General features: G+C 42.8%; 1 protein-coding gene across 12 annotated transcripts in view; it reads left to right on the forward strand.

Annotated features, from left to right (window-relative positions):
- LOC119008413 (receptor-type tyrosine-protein phosphatase mu-like) overlaps nucleotides 1-21,840 on the forward strand; it is a 115,315-nt gene that overhangs the window by 84,900 nt on the left and 8,575 nt on the right. For 4 of the 12 annotated variants that reach the window (XM_037078685.1, XM_037078689.1, XM_037078695.1 and 1 more), the window contains 8 exons: nucleotides 2,169-2,281; nucleotides 7,109-7,183; nucleotides 7,619-7,645; nucleotides 9,980-9,991; nucleotides 11,392-11,582; nucleotides 17,761-17,848; nucleotides 20,354-20,430; nucleotides 21,273-21,309. In XM_037078685.1, the coding sequence (XP_036934580.1) occupies nucleotides 2,169-2,281; nucleotides 7,109-7,183; nucleotides 7,619-7,645; nucleotides 9,980-9,991; nucleotides 11,392-11,582; nucleotides 17,761-17,848; nucleotides 20,354-20,430; nucleotides 21,273-21,309 (620 nt within the window). Of the gene's footprint in view, nucleotides 1-2,168; nucleotides 2,282-7,108; nucleotides 7,184-7,618; nucleotides 7,646-9,979; nucleotides 9,992-11,391; nucleotides 11,583-14,679; nucleotides 14,689-17,760; nucleotides 17,849-20,353; nucleotides 20,431-21,272; nucleotides 21,310-21,840 lie in introns of all 12 variants that reach the window. The other 8 variants (XM_037078683.1, XM_037078687.1, XM_037078691.1 and 5 more) reach the window with 5 other exon arrangements.

The raw sequence follows: 21,840 nt of genomic DNA on the forward strand, positions 1-21,840 counted from the left end.
CAGGCCAAGTGATTAGAACACCTGATTCTGATCATTTGAATGGGTGAGCGAATACTTTTGGTAATATAGTGTATCTTTAGAGAGAGAGAGAGAGAGAGTGTGTGTGTGTGTGTGTGTGTGTGTGTGTGTGTGTGTGTGTGTGTCTGTGTGGACGGTTCAGAGGTCGAAGGTCAGGACGGCTGATTGGAATCAGAGAGGTCGTCTCGGCTCTGCAGGAAAGTGAGAGACAAACACAGACAGAAAAACTGTTTGAAAAATACTAAAACTAAAATGTTTGTTTAGAGTGAAGACAGTTGTTCTGCTTTGTCTCTCTGTGTCTTTGTCTCTCTGTGTCTTTGTCTCTCTGTGTCTTTGTCTCTCTGTGTCTTTGTCTCTCTGTGTCTTTGTCTCTCTGTGTCTCTCTGTGTCTTTGTCTCTCTGTGTCTTTGTCTCTCTGTGTCTTTGTCTCTCTGTGTCTCTCTGTGTCTTTGTCTCTCTGTGTCTTTGTCTCTCTGTGTCTCTCTGTCTCTGTGTCTCTCTGTGTCTTTGTCTCTCTGTGGCTGTCATTTGTCTCGTTGTTGTTGTCTTTTGTCTCCTTGTGGCAGTTTTTTCATATCTTTGTGTTCATCATGTGTCAGTGTGCAGTCGTCTCCTGTCTTGGGTCTGTCTCACAGTTTGGTGTGAGACACTGTGAGTTGTGTGTCTGCAGACAGGTTTGTGTTGCAGTGGCTCTCAGAGTTTATGTGTTCAGGTCTGAATCAGAGAAGAAGAAACGCTGCAGGTTTTCACTGTCTGACTGAACCACAGAAGAAGAAATAGGTGACATGAGGGGGAGGAGGGCAGCCTCGCCTCGGGTGCTTTCACCGTCCTCCATGTTAACCCTGACACACACACACGCACACACACACACACGCACACACACACACACACACATACACACACACACACACACACACACACATACACACAGACACACAGCTGCTTTCACTGATGTCTTACTTTTCAGTTTAAAAGCCTGTTTTTTATATTTATTTATATATTTCAATGTTTTTTCCTTTTCCATTTTCAGGTCAGGGTTAAACTTTCCACTGTGTGTGTGTGTGTATGTGTTTGCGTGAGTGTGTGTGTGAGTAATTGGACAAATGGATGTTTTTTTTTGTTCACACACTCGGAATAGAAAGAGAGAAAATATGTGGAGCTTTTAAAACAGATGGAGCATTTCTGTGTGTGTGTGTGTGTGTGTGTGTGTGTGTGTGTGTGTGTGTGTGTGTGTGTATAAATGGATGGACGAGAGGATGAAAGCATGTTTTTAAAGATATTTCTCCTGTTCAGTGGTTCTGGAGGTCCAGATAGAGAGAAACAGATGATTCAAAGAGAGACGAGAACATAAAATCATCAGATCCTCCAAAGAGACTAAAACAATCGTGTGTGTGTGTGTGTGTGTGTGTGTGTGTGTGTGTGTGTGTGTGTGTGTGTGATCTTTTTATGCCTCATATATTTAAAAGGCAGAACTAATTCAGAAATGTACGATTGCAATTACAGAAAAACGTTCACGGTCTCATTTTCAGTTCACATTAAAGATGAACTCTAATCTAACGGACTTCTGTGGCTGAGGGGGTGGAGCCACTGTCTTGTTGTTGGAAGGTCACTGGTTCGATTCCACTGGCCTGATGTGTCCTTGGTCAAGACACTGAACCCCAAACTGCTCCTGATGTGATGGTTGGCACCTTGCATGGCAGCCGCCACCATCAGTGTCACAAGAGTCCACAGTGATAACTGGTATGAATGTAACTCACTTATACCACCTTAAAACAGAGACACCTCCATAAAGACCTCAACAGATGAATGAGCCTAAAACAAAACCTCTTCATTCCACCTTAACAAAGAAACAACTGACTTTACTGTGAAACACTACTCATACCATAAGAGGCCATTGTGTGTGTGTGTGTGTGTGTGTGTGTGTGTGTGTGTGTGTGTGTGTGTGTGTGTGTGTCCACCACCTCAGAGAGAGCGAGAGATGTATAATGTAACTGTAAGCGGATCAAAGGATCAAAGAGACATCTTCAGTCTCAGTCCTGACGTGTCGTGGCGTCTGTTGTTGTTGTTGTTGTTGTTGTTGTTGTTGTTGTTGTTGTTGTTGTTGTTGTTGTTGTCATGGCACTGACCCTGCTCTGTTTGTGTCTCTGCAGGAAGTTGGCCAAGAAAAGGAAGGAGACTCTGAGCTCCAGACAGGAAATGACTCTGATGGTCAACAATTCCCAACACACGACAATGGTGGACACACACACACTCAACGGACACAGTGAGTACACAACCACACACACACACAAATACACAAATACACACCAACAAAAACTGAGTGTTGTCTAATGTACGAGACAAAGTGTGGAGGAGGATCGGGGACAGTGTGGGACAATGTCTCTGATCTCAGAGAAATGAGACAAAGACAAGAAAAGAAAGAACAACAAAAGAAGAAGTGAGAGATTAAAGACAAAGACAATCACACAGGACACACATGAGACGAAGACGAGATGAAACAAAGACATACATATAAGATGAAGGCACGCAGAGACACAGAGACAACAGAGATGATAATAACACGCAGACAGTCCTGTCCCCGTCTGTCTGTATACAGTGATGAGTAGATGATACAGTTTGTCTTAATGAGGTGAATATTCAGAGACGATGTGACTTCAGGTGAGATGAGACGCTGTTTTATCATGAAGTGACGGACTGACAGAGGCAGCCGGGGGGTGATGGAGGGTTAGAGGACGGAGGAGACGACCTTCCCTCAGGCTTTCTCCTCCTCTGAGCTCCTCCAGCAGTCACTGTCTTCTCACTGCTGCTGTGAGTGATCATATCACCATCATGAGCGTGTGTGTGTGTGCGCGTGTGTGTGTGTGTGTGTGTGTGTGTGTGTGTGCGCGCGTGTGTGTGTGTGTGTCTGTGTGTGTGTGTGCGCGTGTGTGTTCTGATGTGTCTTGTTGGGCCTTACATTACAATTAAGGAGTGTTTATCCAACATTAAAAAAGGGTTTTAGTTTAAATTTGGCTATCAATGATAATTAATTTATTGAAGAATGGAAAACATAGCAAATGTACTAAATCGATCTCATACAAACTATTTATAACTGTGATTAATAATTAACTTAATAACTACAACCACATTTACCATAACAGCTGTAATAGTTGTTGGAGGTTGGAGTTCTTGACAGTGTAAAGGTCGGCAGAATTCACTCTTGTACAATATATTGTATATATTAATGATACCCAGTTCAACATTGCCAGATTTTGAAGAAAATGTGCTGGTGGTTGCAGGAGAAGGTTGGGATTCCAGTGTTAAATGCTGTTCTTGCTGTGAAGGTCTGATGAAAGTCATCAGAGGAGGAAAGGGTCCCTCCTCTCCTTTACAAGGATAGCAGCGGTGGGATAACTTGGATAACTAAGGATAACCTGCTTGGTGTTCCTCAGATTGTGAAGGCTGGTTTGCCTGTGGATGTGTTCTGCATGTCCCTGTCCTTAAGTAGGAACTCTATCTCCTCATTGCACTCAATGAGATTTAACCTGCGGGACAGGTTTTACACAGGAAGAAATAAATCAATTTACACAGGGGCTCTCCATTGTTAAACAAGCTGTCAAACAACCGTCAGTGTGGTTGACTACAGTGTTGCTTTGGCAGACACTCTGCAGTGTAGCTTGGGGGGAGTACACCAGCCTAACCAAACCGTGTGCTGGCCTGCACTATAGGGGAGCTTCCTGTGGAGGAGGGGTGGCTATGGCACAATCTAGAGGCTCTGGGCATAAAGACTGGGCCAGTAAAGATAAACACAGTTTCCAAGCGTAACTTTGTTTACCAAACCTTTAACATGCACTAACTGGAATGCAGGGTAGTAACAATCAGACGATTGTCTCTTGAAGTTGACCCAGGCTGAAACACGTGGTAATAACAGCTAAAGTACAAAACTTCTGTTTCACAGGGCTGGTAGCACACTGTGGCTCTGTCTGGCTCTGCTGCTGACTCAGGCTGAAATGCAAGGCAGCAACAGCCAGATATAAACTTCTGTGTATCACAGGGCCGGTGGCACACTGTGATTAACACAAGGAACACTTCAATAGTCATCAGCAGCTTGACTTCAATGCATTGAATACAGGATATTCTAATGCTGAACAGCAATTCTTACAATTTCTACAGAGCACTTTCAACTTGAATCAATAGCAGCAATAGCAAATGGCTTAAAGTGGCAGTTAATAACCTAAAAGATTCTGGTTAATCAAACGGTTATAAATTTGATTTATGGATCAATTTTCACCACACTGTAATTGTTTGTGAGTACAAATCATCATCTACTCCTGTAGTAGACTAGTGGTTCACTGTAAAGGCTTTTGGCTAAAGGGTTCAAGATGTGGTCTCAAATTTAAGCACTGTCCAAATTATCCATCCATCCATTATCTGTACATTATATGTACGCCGCTTAATCCTCTGCAGGGTCGCGGGGGGGCTGGAGCCTATCCCAGCTGACTTAGGGCGTCCTGGACAGGTCGCCAGTCTATCACAGGGCTACACATAGAGACGAACAACCACACTCTCATTCACACCTACGGACAATTTAGAATGATCAATTAACCTCAGTATGTTTTTGGACTGTGGGAGGAAGCCGGAGTACCCGGTGAAAACCCACGCTTGCACAGGGAGAACATACAAACACAGAAAGATCCCAGGCGTCCCAACTGGGATGCGAACCGGCGATCTTCTAGCTGTGAGGCAGCAGTGCTAGCCACTGGGCCACTGTGCAGCCCTGTCCAAATTATGCTAAAATTAATATTGCACATTTATGAATGATCGAACAGTACGTTGCCTCACACAGGGCACCATTTATATGAGCTTTGCATTACACAAAGCATAACTAAGTCATGTTTATGCAACATTAAAAGGGAGATTTAGGTTAAATTTGGCTATAAATAATAATTAATGATTATCAGGGATAATTATTGATTATGATCAATAGTGTGGTCCAATTTTGTGTGTATTTGTCTGGCAGAACAAACCATTGTTTAATGGTGATCCCTGATATCACATGTGGGTGTAAGACTCAAGGAATATGTGTGAGTGAGTGTGTGTGTGTGTGTGTGTGTGTGTGTGTGTGTGTGTGTGTGTGTGTGTGTGTGTGTGTGATGCCAGGTTAGTTGCATGCAGAGACTCTGAGTCTGTGTGAAGCATCATTCAACTAACGTCGAATTGGCCGTCTAGGAAAGCAAACTATCAAACTTGACCTGAGGTCATAATAACACAAAAAACAGTAAACAAACTCATAAATTGAACACATATGAATCACATCAACCAGAGTTTGAAGTCCTGTGCTTAGCTGTGCTATGTTATGCTATCTAAGCCCAGTTCAGCACATCAGCCACCAGCACCTTTGAAGAAAAGGTGCTGGTGGTTGCAGAAGGTTGGAACTCCAATGTTGAATGCTGTTCTTGCTGCACAAGGTTTGATAAAAGTCGGCAGAGGATGAAACAGTTTGCTCATCTCCTTTGCAGGATAGCAGCTCGGTGCTAACTTGCTTAGTGTTCCTCAGATTGTGAAGTTAGCTGGCAAGCTTGGCGTCGCAGCTGCTGGTGCTATCCGGTCTGGAATACTGGCAGAACCTCGTGTCGCTGCAGTGAGGAGAAGTTCTTTGGGCCTGCTGCAAATGCAGCTTGCAGCTCTCAGCAGCTGTTAGACCAGAAGAAGAGGTCTTGAGGACAGGCAGCAGTGTTGGGAAAGTTCACTTTCTACATGAACTAGTTCAAAGTTCAGTTCACAAATTTTAGAATGAACTAGTTCAGTTCATAGTTCATAATTAACATTTTGAACCAAGTTCACAGTTCCAAAAATGAACGAGTTCATAGTTCTTTTTTTTTTTTCAATATGTTGCTGCAAGGTATTGTTTTTCTAAATGATTGCCACAGCCCATACAGAACCACAGTCAGCTATTATGTTATCAGTTTTAACACTGAAGCTGCAGCTCTGACAATATACTGTAAAATCAGGTTGTCCAGCTGCGGCTGGGCGATGAAGACAGCGAAGCCGCTACTGTGCCGTTAATGTGATTTGGGTGGTGGAGGATCTGTTTTGGCTCGCTGTTGCCATGTCTCGTGATTTTTTTATTCACTCACAGACCTTGAAAGCCTCGCCAGATGCTTTAGTTCAATGTGCTGTTTCAGGTTTGATGTTGACGTTGATGTACGGATTTGCTTCGTGAAATCTGGAGGGTGAAGTTTACACAGAAAGGTCAGATTTCTCCCTACTGGATCATCACTGACCTTTTCATAAATTGTTTTAAGTAATCATACGAAGATGCCGTATTAATGGTGGAGGGAGCGTCTGAAGTGGTGCTGCTGCCTTCATTTGTTTCTGTCTCCATGCTTAGCATGTTGATGATGCGGTGGTGCGACTCTGTGGTGGCTGGTGTTGCCAGATTGGGTGATTTTCCACTACACCTTAGGGCCTGTTTATGGTGTGTGTTAGCTGGGTCGCCTGGAAGGCTCGATGGAAATCTGACATTCTCTTGAATGAAGTTAAACCAGGGGTGTCAAACTGATCCAGTAAAGGGCCATGTGGCTGCAGGTTTTCATTCCAACCAAGCAAGAACACACGTGATCCAAGTCAGGTGTGTTCTTGCTTGGTTGGCTGATTGGTTGGCTGATCCAAATCAGGTGTGTTCTTGCTTGGTTGGCTGATTGGTTGGCTGATCCAAATCAGGTGTGTTCTTGCTTGGTTGGAATGAAAACCTGCAGCCACATGGCCCTTTACTGGATCAGTTTGACACCACTGAGTTAAACTGTGAGAGAGTGGTGTTCACAAATGCCAGAATAAACGGGTTCATGATAACATTCATCAGGCAGAATACAATACGTTCAGTTCACTATCGCCCAAAATTTGAATGAGTTCATGAACGATCGTTCACTGAACATGATCGGGCACAACACTGGGAGGCAGCACCTTTGGGGCAGATGGAGAGGAGCCCTTACAGATCAGAAATCGAATGAGTTGAGAGCATCGAATAAAAGAGAGAACAAGGAGTTTTGACTGATCAGAGGGGGTCTGAATGTTTCCAACAGTCTCACGTGTTTCTTGTTTCTCTGTCCAGCTGTGTCGTCTCCGTCCTCCTTCACCCTGAAGACAAACACCATCAGCACCACCGTCCCCAACTCCTACTACCCAGGTAACACTCACACACACACACACACACCTACAGCCGTGTTCAGACGGGTCAACCTGTGGTTCAGAACTCTGTGATTGGTCCATGATAGACACATGTCAAGACAAGCTGGAGGTGAAGACAGAGGCTGTGTGGTCTCACAGCAGAATCTGACCTGCTGTCAGCTGTTGCAGTAACAATGTCAGAACACAGTGAGATTCTAGAAGAGACCCGTCAGACCTCAGACCTGAAATCTGCTAATGTTAAACTCTGATTCTGTTGTTGATCTGAACCCGAGGTCTAGACGAGACAAACTGCTCGGGTCCAGATCAGATGTAGACAGCTGACCACGTCTTCTTCTCTTTCTTTTCTGTCCTGTCTGTCTTTCTGTCGTTCTGTCTCTGTCTCTGTCTCCGTCTCTCTCTCTGTCTGTCTGCTGCTGATGTGTTCTGATGGCAGATCCCTTCGTTCCGACAGCCATTCTGGGTGAGACACCTTTCCTTTTCATTCCTCTGTAGGACAGATCGACCTGCGCAGGTAGACAGACAGGTAGACAGGCAGACAGACAGAGAGACAGACAGGTGAGACAGAGAGAGAGAGAGAATGAGAAAGAGAAGGAGAGAGAGTGATACTTTGACTTCATCCATTCCTGCTTGCTTCTTGTTCGGCTGCTTTTGATTTTTTGATTCTTTTTGTTTGTTTGTTTTTTCTCCAGATTAATTATTATATTCTTATATTCATTTAATTTGATGGATGAGTTTTTGTGTCTCATACACTGATTCTCTACCTCAGAAGTTGCCTTAAGTTGTTTTTCGAGCTTTGATTTATTTCATTTTATTATTTCATGTATTCTTTTTTAATTATCAGATTTATGAGTTCCTTATTTTATCGTTATTCATTTATGTTACTTTTTTATTTCTTTATTTTTCTTTTTCTTTTTGACCTCTTTTCTTTCGTTTGGTTTGTTTGAATCGACCGTGGGCTTCACTTCATCCCCACATCCACAACATTCCTGCGTGTCGTGTTGACGTCACGTCTGTCTGTGACCTCCAACCTCTGCATGGACACAACACGGCCGCGTGGACGGGGGGAGAAAACAAACATGAACAAATAAATCATAGCAGGAACAACAGACAAGTCAGTCAGAGGTCCTGGTAGCTGCTTCTTTTACTCTCTGGGCGTCTTGGTCCAGATTCTTGGCTTCTCGCAGATGTTTGTGGGATTCCAGATGTTCTTTACTCGCCATGAACTGAAGCTGAAAGAACTCATCCAAATCAAGCAAGCTGTGCTAAGCTAGCTCACCCTCCACTGTGCATTCAAAATATCAGACCTCAAACTTCACAAACAGAAGAACAGTTGATTAAACCAAACCAGCTGATTAATGTGTGCTTATTTTACTTAAAATCATATTAATACTAGACAAAGCAGAGCTGAAAATAACCTTTTATTATTTATTTGTTACTATTTGATTTGAGTCAGAAAGTCTGTTTATATGAAACAAATTAACTCTGTTCAGCTGAACTGAAGAATCGTCATATTCAAACCAGCAACAGCTGGAACAAAAAAATGGAATAGAGAGAGCTAATTGAAGCTAGCATCGCTCTGGTTCCGCTGTGAGATTATTCAACTGGATTTTGGATTCTTGTAGAAAATTCTGTTCATCTAGATAAATCTCCACAGATGAACATATATTAAATGAGCAGCAGTAAGAAGCTAATGTTAGGCTACAAACAGACGACATCACGGTCACATGACTGAAACGTCTCCACCACTAAGAGTCTTACTGCACAATTACTATCCAGGTTTTCTATAAACTGATCAGTGTCCAAGTTGTAAAGTCAGAGTTAGAACAGTGTGGAACTAAAGTGGCCTGTAAAGACGGACTAGTGAGTAGATGAGTCTCCGTGTTGCTGTGAGGACGTTTAATGTCCCCGACAACCTCTGTAGTCTCATTCAGACACTTGTTAGCAACCGCTAACTGTTCTCAACACATGAAGAGCTTCACAATTAAACTGTGGGACATTAATGATGATTCATGTTGGAGAACAAAACACATAAATATGTTCAGTCTGTGGTGTCACACACCTTATTACACACATTTAACTGGAAACACATTCAGACTTTGAGATGAGAGGACAGGAAGTGCTAACATGCTAACATGCTAACTGATCTCTGAGTTTTAGGACTTAAGGACTGCAGCTCTCTATTTTCTACCTCACGAATTCTGGTGAAGTAGAAGTGTTGAACAGATAAGATCTTAAAACATGGAGCTCACTTAGCATAGCTGTTTGTTTTGCACTGTGTTGATCTTTGTCATCGTAGCTGCTCACAGGAAGTGAAAACGTTTTGTTTTTTTCCCGCTCTTTGTAGCCAAGGCCTAACAAACACATCACACCTCTCTTCTCTACGTTAAAACTAGCCGTCATGTTATTAGTTCAGGCTAAACTCAGACACTAACTGCAGTGCTAAATGTGCTCCTAGTCTAGTTTACTGTCCAGGTGAAAGAAGGGGAAGACTAGAAGCAAATTGTCACATGAATTCCTGTTTCTCCTCTCTCTTCAGGCCAGAGGTTCTGACGTTAGCCGAGGCTACCAGTCCTACACTGAGGGTACAGTTAGCCAGGTTAGCATAGGCACTTGCTGCTAGCTGTTAAAAGTTCAAATAGAGCTACAACAGTACTAGGAGCTACTTCCTGTTTGATTTATGTTAGCTGTGTGTTAGTACTAGATTAGCTTAAGTCCAGGCTAAAGCTAAAGCTAAAGTTGTTGCTTATACCCTGTCTCCTCTCTTCTTCTTCTCTTCTATCTTCTCTATGTAAAGTGCCCATTAATGGTAAGTGGTTAAATTTGGGGCTGGGGGGGGAGTCATGTTGGGGGGGTGTCTGTCACCACTGCGCATGGAGCCACACCCACAACCCACTGTGATGTCATCAGTTAGCGTGGCCATGCCTCATTCTTACCCTGATGTGAAATTGTGACATCACAATGCCCAACTCCTCCCATCATTTCACCTCGTGCCAGTCAGGTTTCAGTTCTGGCCATCTCTCTCGCTCTGATTGGTTGATGTTGTTGTCGTCGTGGTTGTCCCATCCGTCCTCTACCACCACCTCCATCACGCCACCCATCTCCTCACTTCGCCATGATTGGTTGGGCTGTTTGGATCAGAGAGTTTCTGATTGGTCAGTCAGCCCCAGGCTAGCCAATAAGAACTAGAGTTAGAGAGTGTAGTGGAAGGTTTGTCCGCCGAGTCTGTGCTGAAATGTTCACGTCAGAGTCCTGGACCTTTGTTTGATGGTGAAACCAGTTTGTTCTGTTCCAGGACTCTGAAATCTCTGCTCTTTTCACACTGCAGCTCCCAGAACCTGGACCACGTCCCGTTCTCGTGCTGTACTAGATCTGGACCAGTGTTCATACCATTTTGTACTGGATCTCATGCCATGGTGAACTGGAACTGGACCAGTACTTACACCATGCTGTACTGAGTGTGAACCAGTACTTATAACTTGCTGTACTAGATCTGAACCAGTACTTTAACCACATTGTACTGGATCCAGACCAGCACTTATACAATACTGAACTGGATCTAGTACCATGCTGTACTGGATCTGGACCTGTCAGTAGTTCCTATCTTCAAAGGGATTGGCACTAAAACTCCATCTAGTTCGATCAGATTATTGATTGTTGATTGATGGTTATGGCAGCAGTGTGAAAAGAACCAGCCAATCACCATCCTCTCTGCGGTCATGTGATTTGATGTAACATGATGTTTGTGCCAGTCATCTCCATCGTCATGGTAACACGTAGCTGTGGATGTGGACCAGGGCTCATTCCTGCTGGTTCATTGGTCCTTTTTGTTGATAATGCGACAATCTGATCAGATAAGTCAATGATCTTCCGGCTGTTTGGCCGGTGTTTCTCAAACTGAATGAGGAACATCGGCCACTCTGGTGGAAGTTTTGGCTGATCAGTACACTGATGATCAAAACACTTCATGTACAGATTTAATCTTAATCTAAAGAACTTAATCTGACTTCAGTGTGACTCAAACAGCTGCTGACACATTCATGATGAGTTAGAGGAAATGTTAGATGTAAACACTTGTGACCTCTGACCCGGGTCAGTCTGGTCCAGTCCATGCCATCCAACATAATCATGCATCATATGTGTACTGTGTGTGTGTGTCTGGTGACTGCAGCTTGAGTCTGACCCGCGTGTCTCCTCCTCCTCCCACAGATGACAGCCACACCATGACCAGTGAAACCAGCAGCCTGGTCCAGTCCCACTACAAGCAGCGCGAGTCGGAGCGGGAGGCGCTGCCCTACCAGACGGGTCAGCTGCACCCGGCCATCCGAGTGGCCGACCTGCTGCAGCACATCACACAGATGAAATGTGCTGAAGGATACGGCTTCAAGGAGGAGTACGAGGTGAGGAGGACACACACACACACACACACACACACACACACACACACACACTGAACAACAAGCGACATATCACCTCTGACAGCAATACTTCAGCTGTTTACATGAGGACTGAAACAGCTGTGAAAACATAATAATAATAATAATAATAATAATAATGATGATGATAATAATGATAATAATAATAATAATAATAATAATAATAATAATAATAATAAGACAAACTGAAGCGATGAAATAAAGAGTCAATACTTCAGTTTCAGAGCTGGAAGATGTTTTGTTAAAAGACTTTAGTGAAGAAATAAACAATTATTTATAATTTTACATGTGTGATGATTTTTGTAAATGATGAGTTTGTGAGGAGATTGAGGTCACGGCTGTTTGTGAGTCGTCCATTGTTTGTGTAGTTATCAGGACAGACGTGATGTTTCATCAACACGTTGATATTGTAAATATGTTATATTGTAAATATGTTTAAGTATAAATATGTTATATTGTAAATATATTATAAATGTATTATATTATAAACGCGACTCAAACAGGACAGACGGACTGAGACACGGCGAGGTCGCTGTGTTTCTGTGTATTCCATTGATGGATTCGTCTCTGAATAAACCTCACGTCACCTGAAGGACACGTTTCAGTAATCAGTCATTGATTTCTGCAGTTTATCAGTTAATATTCATAAAATATAAAAAAAATACCGAATACTCCTAGGTGAAGTTTTCTAATGTCGTCATCCAAATATTCAGCATGAAATATGAAATATCCAGCGAGCGCTTCTTTGATCGTTTTAAAACATTGTTGATTATCAATGAATCAACTAATTGTTTCATTAGTGGAGAAAGAAAGAAACTCAAAGCAGCAGCACTGCAGAGTGTGTGTACGTGAGCGTGTGTGTGTGTGTGTGTGTGTGTGTGTGTGTGTGTGTGTGTGTGTGTGTGTGTTTGTGTGTGCACCCCACATGTTTACCCATTTTCATCAGTAGAGAAACTTAGTAATGGATGTTACTTACCTGAACACACACACACACACACACACACACACACACACACACACACACACACACACACACACACACACACACACGGACATACATTATAGATCTTCCCTCCAGCTAATGGGCCAAAACAGGGAATAGCTTGTGTATATATATGTGTGTGTGTGTGTGTGTGTGTGTGTGTGTTCAGGTCTGGTTGCCTGCTAGTGGGCTGCCCTCAGGGCTAATCCATTATACATACTGAGTACACACACACAACCACACACACACACACACACACACACACACACCAGGAGTGTTTTCACCCTACATTTGCAGAAAGTTAGCAGTGAGGAGTTCTTCAGTGTTTCTGTCGCGCTCCTCATCCGTCTGTCGGTTAAATGTTTCTAAACCAGAGTGAGTCCAGTAAACCAGAGTGAGTCCAGTAAACCAGAGTGAGTCCAGTAAACCAGAGTGAGTCCAGTAAACCAGAGTGAGTCCAGTAAACCAGAGTGAGTCCAGTAAACCAGAGTGAGTCCAGTAACCCAGAGTGAGTCCAGTAAACCAGAGTGAGTCCAGTAAACCAGAGTGAGTCCAGTAAACCAGAGTGAGTCCAGTGTAGAACTGTGACTGTTGGAACTAATGAAGGAGAAAATGAAAAACCTTTTTTTTAACCTTTAGCTTAAATGTATTTATTGACAGAAGAATATACAAAAATATGTTGAACATTGTTAAACATTTAAATCTTATCAAATACTCTAATTTCAGCAGAACATTTAATCTCATTCTGGGTTTGAAGTCTAAGTCAGTGTAAACTGTTTCCCTCAGGTGTTGCTCGTTATCTCACCTGCATGCCCTCGTTAGAGCCGACGTCAGGACGAAGAGCCTGTTCTACATGTTCACTACACGACTTTATAACTATAACACACAACTGTATGCAGCCTGAGAACGACAGAGGACAGTTGTAGTACCGAGGTCTTTTGTGGATTCTTGTTATTGTCTTATTATAATCATAATTATTTCAAAGGAAGCGCTAACCCGAGCTGCTGAATGTAGCTGTTGGTCGCTCCTTAGCTCCGTCAGCTGTGCAGAGCAGTTAGAGGTCCAGAGTACCAGGAGCAGAACCGGTACTGCAGGCTGTTACTGGTCTGAACAGTCTGCAGACTGCTGGCTGCATGGCGAGGGATGTAACGCACATTTAGTGCTATTGGTTTCTGTAAACACTAATCAATATCCACAACAAGTTCCAATGTCATAATTCTACTGGAGTCAGGACAGGCCTGTCTCTGATGGGCCGTTACTTTGTTCTGATGAGTGGGAACATTCTGTCTTCCACAGGACATTATACAGTTTACATTATACTCAACTAACATCCCAACATGTGTTGCCATGGTAACCAGAAACACATTTTTTAATGTATTTATTGACAGTAATAATGAAACAGACACATAATTTAGTTCCATCGAGCCGACTCAGCCTCTGAAAGTGAAATTTCATCTCTTGTGATTCAGAAACACTTTCTGTAGCTGTGAAATGAGTTTCTTCTGTATTTTGTTCTTTAAACAGGTGAAGAAAAATTAAATCAACCAGTAACAGCAGTAACAGGTCACACTGGTCACACTGGTCACACTGGTGTTGATGGAAACATGGTCGCAACTGAAATGTGTTTAAATTTTGATCCAAATGCTTGAAAAGACTGTGAAATGTTTGTTGTTCTGTAATCTGATTTGAGATTTGACATGAGTGTTTCATTACTGTGACACATGAGCACCAGCTGCTTCTCATCCCGATCAGTAACATGACATCATCATTGATTAGTATCTATAGAAGAGGATCAGGGCCACACAGAAAGATGAAGTGGTGTCAGATGTATGGCCGTTCTGACTTTATTCTCAGGATTTTCAGTTTAAAATCTGGATTTTCAAAATAAATGTGAGAATTTGAGGAAAGTAAAATTCTTTCATGTGGTTTTAATCCTTGTCTGTAGATTTTAAATCCAGTGATTGATCTATGAATTGATTGGTGATGTTACGTGCTGCAGTAGTGAGTTGAGCAGACATCCAGCTGATGATTGTTATCTCCCTACATGCTTCTCCTTTACTAATTAATCTGATTGGACAGCTTAATGAGGTAAGACACCTTCTTGGTTTTCAGATTCTTAACATCCTGTGTTCTTGTCAACTAGATTAGAGACTAGATGCTAGCTAATGCCCAGCACACACACATTAGCACTGCAGCTGAATGTCTAACTGATGTATGTTAGCTTAGCTTCAGTTTGTATTAGCATTGCATTGGAGTCTTGGAGGTAACCTTCAGTGTGTCTGAAGAATAAACACACACTGATGTTTGTGGCTGAATAAACTTCCTGCTGTTCTGAAGGCTTCTCCTGAATCCTCAAACACTATTGAACAAATATTTTACCTTTGTTTGAACTCAGCAACAGAATATTTTAACCTCCCAGAACAGCAAGAAGTGCGGTTGGCAGTATTTATCTTTACCACAAACAGACAGTTGCCACTGGGACCTGAACGTAGCATTAATGCTAACACACAAGAGACAAACTGAGGCTGAGAGTCACCATGTTTCTGTGCACCTGGTTCAGTGATTGTCAGCTTCCATCTGTCAGTCGCTAACAGCCAGACGAGCATGTTTGTTGGATGAGAACGTTTCACCAGATGCTGTTTGATTCATGTGTTTCTGGATCGATTATATTTGAGAGAAGCAGGAGAACGACCACCATGTTTCATTCACAGAGTCATGTTGTACCTGAGCAGCACACCTGCACTTACATCACAACACCAGCCTGGTTAACACTGTTCAACACCCAGCCTGCTGATGGAGCAGCTTAATGAGTGTGTCCTCTCTCATTAAAGCTCCACCATGCTGAAGCCGCTGAAGCTGTACACAGTCTACTGAAGTGCACTTTAAAGGAACACTTCACCCAAAACCGTAACCTCAGTCATCCTCTATGCTGTCAGGTGAAGTGTCGTAGTCCACAGAACAGTTCTGGAGCTTCACACTCAAACAGAGTTGCAGCGTTCTGCTGAACAACTGAAGCAGCTGAGATTTCAAACATCAGATGTCTATCTATCTATCTATACATCTATACATCTATCTATCTATACATCTATCTATCTATACATCTATCTATCTATACATCTATCTATCTATACATCTATACATCTATCTATCTATCTATACATCTATCTATCTATACATCTATCTATCTATACATCTATCTATCTATACATCTATACATCTATCTATCTATCTATACATCTATCTATCTATACATCTATCTATCTATACATCTATACATCTATCTATCTATCTATCTATCTATCTATCTATCTATCTATCTATCTATCTATCTATCTATCTATCTATCTATACATCTATCTATCTATCTATCTATCTATCTATCTATCTATCTATCTATCTATCTATCTATCTATCTATACATCTATCTATCTATACATCTATACATCTATCTATCTATCTATCTATCTATCTATCTATCTATCTATCTATCTATCTATCTATCTATCTATCTATCTATCTATCTATACATCTATCTATCTATACATCTATACATCTATCTATCTATCTATCTATCTATCTATCTATCTATATATCTATACATCTATACATCTATACATCTATCTATCTATCTATCTATCTATCTATCTATCTATCTATCTATCTATCTATCTATCTATCTATCTAACTATCTATATATCTATCTATCTATACATCTATCTATCTATACATCTATCTATCTATACATCTATCTATCTATCTATCTATCTATCTATCTATCTATCTATCTATCTATCTATCTATCTATCTAAGATATTGCATACATATAAATGTATACTGCAGTGGCAGCATGATACAGAAGTGAACAGGGACCTAAACCACTAGGGGTCACAGAAGACATGACCTTTGACCTTTGAGGTCTCTTGGTGGTGTCAGGGAAGAATTAGCATTAGCGTCTGACACAAACTGAACTGACGGAACAACCACACACACACACACACACACACACACACACACACACACACACACACACACACACACACAGAGTGCAGTCATTAGTTCATTCCTTCGATTCTTTTCTCTTTTTTATTTTTTCCTCCCTTTGTTCCTCACTGTCAGTCATGGAGAGCTGAGTGTGTGTAGTGTGTGTGTGACATCACTCACCTCTCAGTTTGATGGATGTCTGGAGCTGTTAGACTCCTGTCACACACACACACACACACACAAACTGTCTGCAGGCATTTTAATGAGCGACCCAGGAAACCTGCTGTGGATGAAAGTGTGTGTGAGCTCCTTCATCACAGTCTGCAGTTATGATAGATCGAAACGACCACTCAGAAACACAAAACCACCACAAAGAGACAGACAGCCACAAAGAGACAAACAGCCACAAAGAGACAGACAGCCACAAAGAGACAGACAGCCACAAAGAGACAGACAGCCACAAAGAGACAAACAGCCACAAAGAGACAGACAGCCACAAAGAGACAGACAGCCACAAAGAGACAGACAGCCACAAAGAGACAAACAGCCACAAAGAGACAGACAGCCACAAAGAGACAGACAGCCACAAAGAGACAGACAGCCACAAAGAGACAAACAGCCACAAAGAGACAGACAGCCACAAAGAGACAGACAGCCACAAAGAGACAAACAGCCACAAAGAGACAGACAGCCACAAAGAGACAGACAGACAGCCTTAAATAGACAGATGACAGGATATGAAACCACAGTTGAGCAGTTTAACTGTTTTCGTCTTTTCTTCTCGTCAGACGGTTTGAAAACAATCTCAGCTGAATCTGGATGAGACTCTGACTGTCGATGTGTTGGTTCAGAGTGTTTTAACTGATTATGTGAACTAGTGACTTAATATTTAATAATAATGTTTTGGTGTTAAAGTGTTGTCTCAGCACAGAGCAGTCGGAGGACTCTCACAAACAGCGATCAGAGTGTGTTTGGACGCCTCGGGCTTCTCTCTGAGCCTCTTTCTCATAATTGGACTTAATCATCTGCTCTGACCGTAACTCTCAGGCCTGTGTGTGTGTTCAGGGAGAGAACAGGAAATCAAACACATCCTCTGCATTATTCATGAAGCATTCACTGAGTTTCATCACTCTCGATCTGTTTTCCTTTTAAACAAACTCTGGCTTTTTGTCTTTTCAGAGTTTTTTCGAGGGACAGTCGGCTCCGTGGGATTCAGCCAAGAAGGACGAGAACCGCATGAAGAATCGCTACGGAAACATCATCGCCTGTATGTACCCACGCAGTGTTCATTTGAGTCGGCTTGTTTCAGAGCTCTACCTGTCTGACTGTGTTTCAGAGCTGAATGACAGGCTCATGGGCACTGCGGCAGTCAGCTAGACCATTAACAAGACTAAGAGTTAAATTAACTAGATGACACGTGTGTTCATCCCAGACTATCATAATCTCCATGTCTCATCCTCTTTATAAACCAATAACCAGTCCGATACAGTTCTGCCACTGTTTTCTTACAGAACATACAGTATATTCTTATATTTGTATACATGCGCCCCGGGTCGTTGGAAGAACTGCTTTGTCTTTGTCTTTCCCCTTTAAGATATTTGTGACTTTTGACTTTTGACGTTTCTGTGTTGTAAGTGTTGTAATAAGGTTGATGGTCTCACATTCGTTCACATCCTGCCTGTCACATTTAGCTGTCGAGTTAACCTCACTGTTAGTAGTTTAACCTTCTCCAGCAACAAACCCACCGAACCTGGGTCACTTTCAGATCCACAAAAGGTTTTTTTACTGATAGTGTGTTTGTTGTTGGTCTCATGTTCACATCTGGCAGTCAGAACAACAAGTCCCAAGTGAGAATCAGTGACTGGGTTAAACTGGAGGCTTCATCTGTTCCTTTGTGTTGTTAAAGTTCAATATGTGAAGTTCAGGATTGTCATGTAGGAGCGTCAGAGCCTCTCAGAAACATTGTTACCTCCCCTGAATCGAGCTAAGTCAGTGTATGAAGAGCAGGACGGACCGTCGACATGAAGCTGCCGGAGCCCGTTTGTTGTTGGTTTTTCACTGTCAGGCTGACGAAAAACTGATTTCATGTCAGTTTTTATCATCGCACAGCTCCAGGTCTCAAAAACACGTCACTGAACTGCTGAAGCTAACGTGCTAACGTCCCAGAAAGTTAGTGTTGACAGCTGCTCAGTTTCAGCTGCCGGCTAACATCAACACACACACACACACACACACACTGTCCTGGGGTGGGGTAATTATGCTAATGAGGTGTGATGGAGCCAGCTGCGAGCTACGGTGGCCTGCAGGGACACTCTTCATAATAACACCAGCCAGTAACACACACACCTATTTGAGTGTGTGTGTGTGTGTGTGTGTGTGTGTGTGTGTGTGTGTGTTCAGATAACAGTGACAGCGGTGACAGCCAATCAGCTGCAGGCATCAGCTGCTCAGATGAATGACACTTTTGTGTTTTACTTCAAACAGAAAACAAATCAATCGGTTCAAAACTAAATCAATGCGACCTCCTTCAGGCTGTTACGTTATAACATAGTTGACCGGATCAATACACGTTAATGATCACATCATGGTCGGTGCTGACTTTTGACTTGGTCCAGATATCTATGTTAGATAGTAGTGGTATTGACCCGGGACTTGTTAGTCCACTTGGGCATTGTTGATCTTGGCCCGGAACTCATCCAAATTTGGGATTTGTTTGTCTGGTCTTGGGTCTAGACTTGGATCTGGTCTTGGGTCTAGACTTGGATCTGGTCTTGGGTCTAGACTTGGATCTGGTCTTGGGTCTAGACTTGGATGTGGTCTTGTGTCTAGACTTGGATCTGGTCTTGGGTCTAGACTTGGATCTGGTCTTGGGTCTAGACTTGGATCTGGTCTTGGGTCTAGACTTGGATCTGGTCTTGGGTCTAGACTTGGATGTGGTCTTGTGTCTAGACTTGGATCTGGTCTTGGGTCTAGACTTGGATCTGGTCTTGGGTCTAGACTTGGATCTGGTCTTGGGTCTAGACTTGGATCTGGTCTTGGGTCTAGACTTGGATGTGGTCTTGGGTCTAGACTTGGATGTGGTCTTGGGTCTAGACTTGGATGTGGTCTTGGGTCTAGACTTGGATCTGGTCTTGGGTCTAGACTTGGATGTGGTCTTGGGTCTAGACTTGGATCTGGTCTTGGGTCTAGACATGGATGTGGTCTTGGGTCTAGACTTGGATGTGGTCTTGGGTCTAGACTTGGATGTGGTCTTGGGTCTAGACTTGGATGTGGTCTTGGGTCTAGACTTGGATCTGGTCTTGGGTCTAGACATGGATGTGGTCTTGGGTCTAGACTTGGATGTGGTCTTGGGTCTAGACTTGGATGTGGTCTTGGGACTTGTTGGTTTGCAAATGAGAACAAAGATGATTAAGTGTGTAAGAGAGATAAAACTTTATTGAAGCGTCTTTGTTGTGTTTTATTTGAGTATTAGAAATTAATTTTTAAAAAGAAAATTAATAATGTATGTACACAAAACATTACCACACACATACACTCACACACACGCACAGTCACACACACACACTCAGGGTCTCTGGTGTTTCTGATTCAGTTTGTTCATATAATTTAGATGAATGACTGTAATGAAGTGGTTATTAATTTATTATTAGATCGTTTATTCAGCAGAAGCTAATTAGAGGTGATTATGTTCAGCTTCACCACGACAACACACAGACCAATTAACACTGTGTGTGTGTGTGTGTGTGTGTGTGCGCGCGCGTGCGTGCGTTAGATGACCACTCGCGTGTGCGCCTGCAGCCTCAGGATGGGGAGAGCGGCTCGGACTACATCAACGCCAACTACGTCGACGTGAGTAACACACACACACACACACACACACACACTTTTAAAGGTCGATCTGAAACATCCTGGTAACTCTGTTTCCATGACGACGGTTGTCATCAGTCAGTGTTGGTTGGTGTTTACTCTGTAAACAAACACGCCGCTGTCAGTGCGTGTGTACGTGTGTGTGCATGCTGCCAACTTTGTGAGTACATTCAGGACCAGAACCAGAGAACAGCGACCAGAACCAGACCCAGACTGAGGATGGATGATACACATTAGATCATTGTACTCCAGCAGCAGGTCCACTTTGGCTCGACAGCGGTTCATATGCGTCAGACAGGTGACGTCCCGGGACCAGTTTTATAAAAACACCAGCAGTGGTGCAACGGGTTCTGCAGTCGAGGCCAACAAACCCGAACTCAAGGTCATGAGAAGCATCACTGGAAACACGTCGACTGTAATTCTGTTCTGATCCACTGTGGCCTCGTCCAGTATTTGGACTCAAGTAAAAGTTCTAATGTTCTCAACCTTTATTTTGACTTTTTAATTGGAGGCGTCATACCAGGCCCGGTCCATCAGGGATAAATTTCAGTAATGTTCTCCAGTGTTCAGAGTTCAGTTTGATTGTTTGCTTCAACGTGTTTGTCTGGTAGTTTTCTACAGCGTCACAATTCTGTAACATTAACGGACATTTTGGCCGTCTAACGTAAACTCTGGAGAACAGAACCAGACAGAGATCTGTTCCTCTGGAGGTGGATGTTGTGGTCACACATGGATCGTTCCAGCACCTGGCTGTCATGTTACAGTCGTATTAATCACATCATCATGATGCAGAACTCATCTCTCTTCTGCTTCTCCTCCATCAGGGGTACCACAGACCCAATCACTACATCGCCACGCAAGGTAAGAAGATCATATCTTAGCAAAGCTAGCTTAGCTTCCTCTGCTGCATATCTGTCAGAGTAGCAGCTGAAAGTGTTGCTGCCAAACTTACAAATCAAGTCAATTATATTTTTATCTCACAAAATCTGACTTGTCTCCAAAAGCCAACAAACATCTTCCAATAACATAAAACTTATATTTTATATTTCATATATTAGGAACCTGCAGTTACCTCCTCTGACCACAGGTGTCACTAAATCACCCACAGCTTCAGTCAAACACACACACACACACACACACACACACACACACACACACACAATATTACACACACACACACACACACACTGTTACACACACACACGCATACACACAGTGTTACACACACACACACACACACACACATACACACAGTGTTACACACACACACACACACACACAGTGTTACACACACACACACACACACACACACAGTGTTACACACACACACACACACACACACTCACACAGTGTTACACACACGCACACACACACACATACACACAGTGTTAC

Source organism: Acanthopagrus latus, chromosome 19 (assembly GCF_904848185.1).
Source record: "Acanthopagrus latus isolate v.2019 chromosome 19, fAcaLat1.1, whole genome shotgun sequence".
NCBI lineage: Eukaryota > Metazoa > Chordata > Actinopteri > Spariformes > Sparidae > Acanthopagrus > Acanthopagrus latus.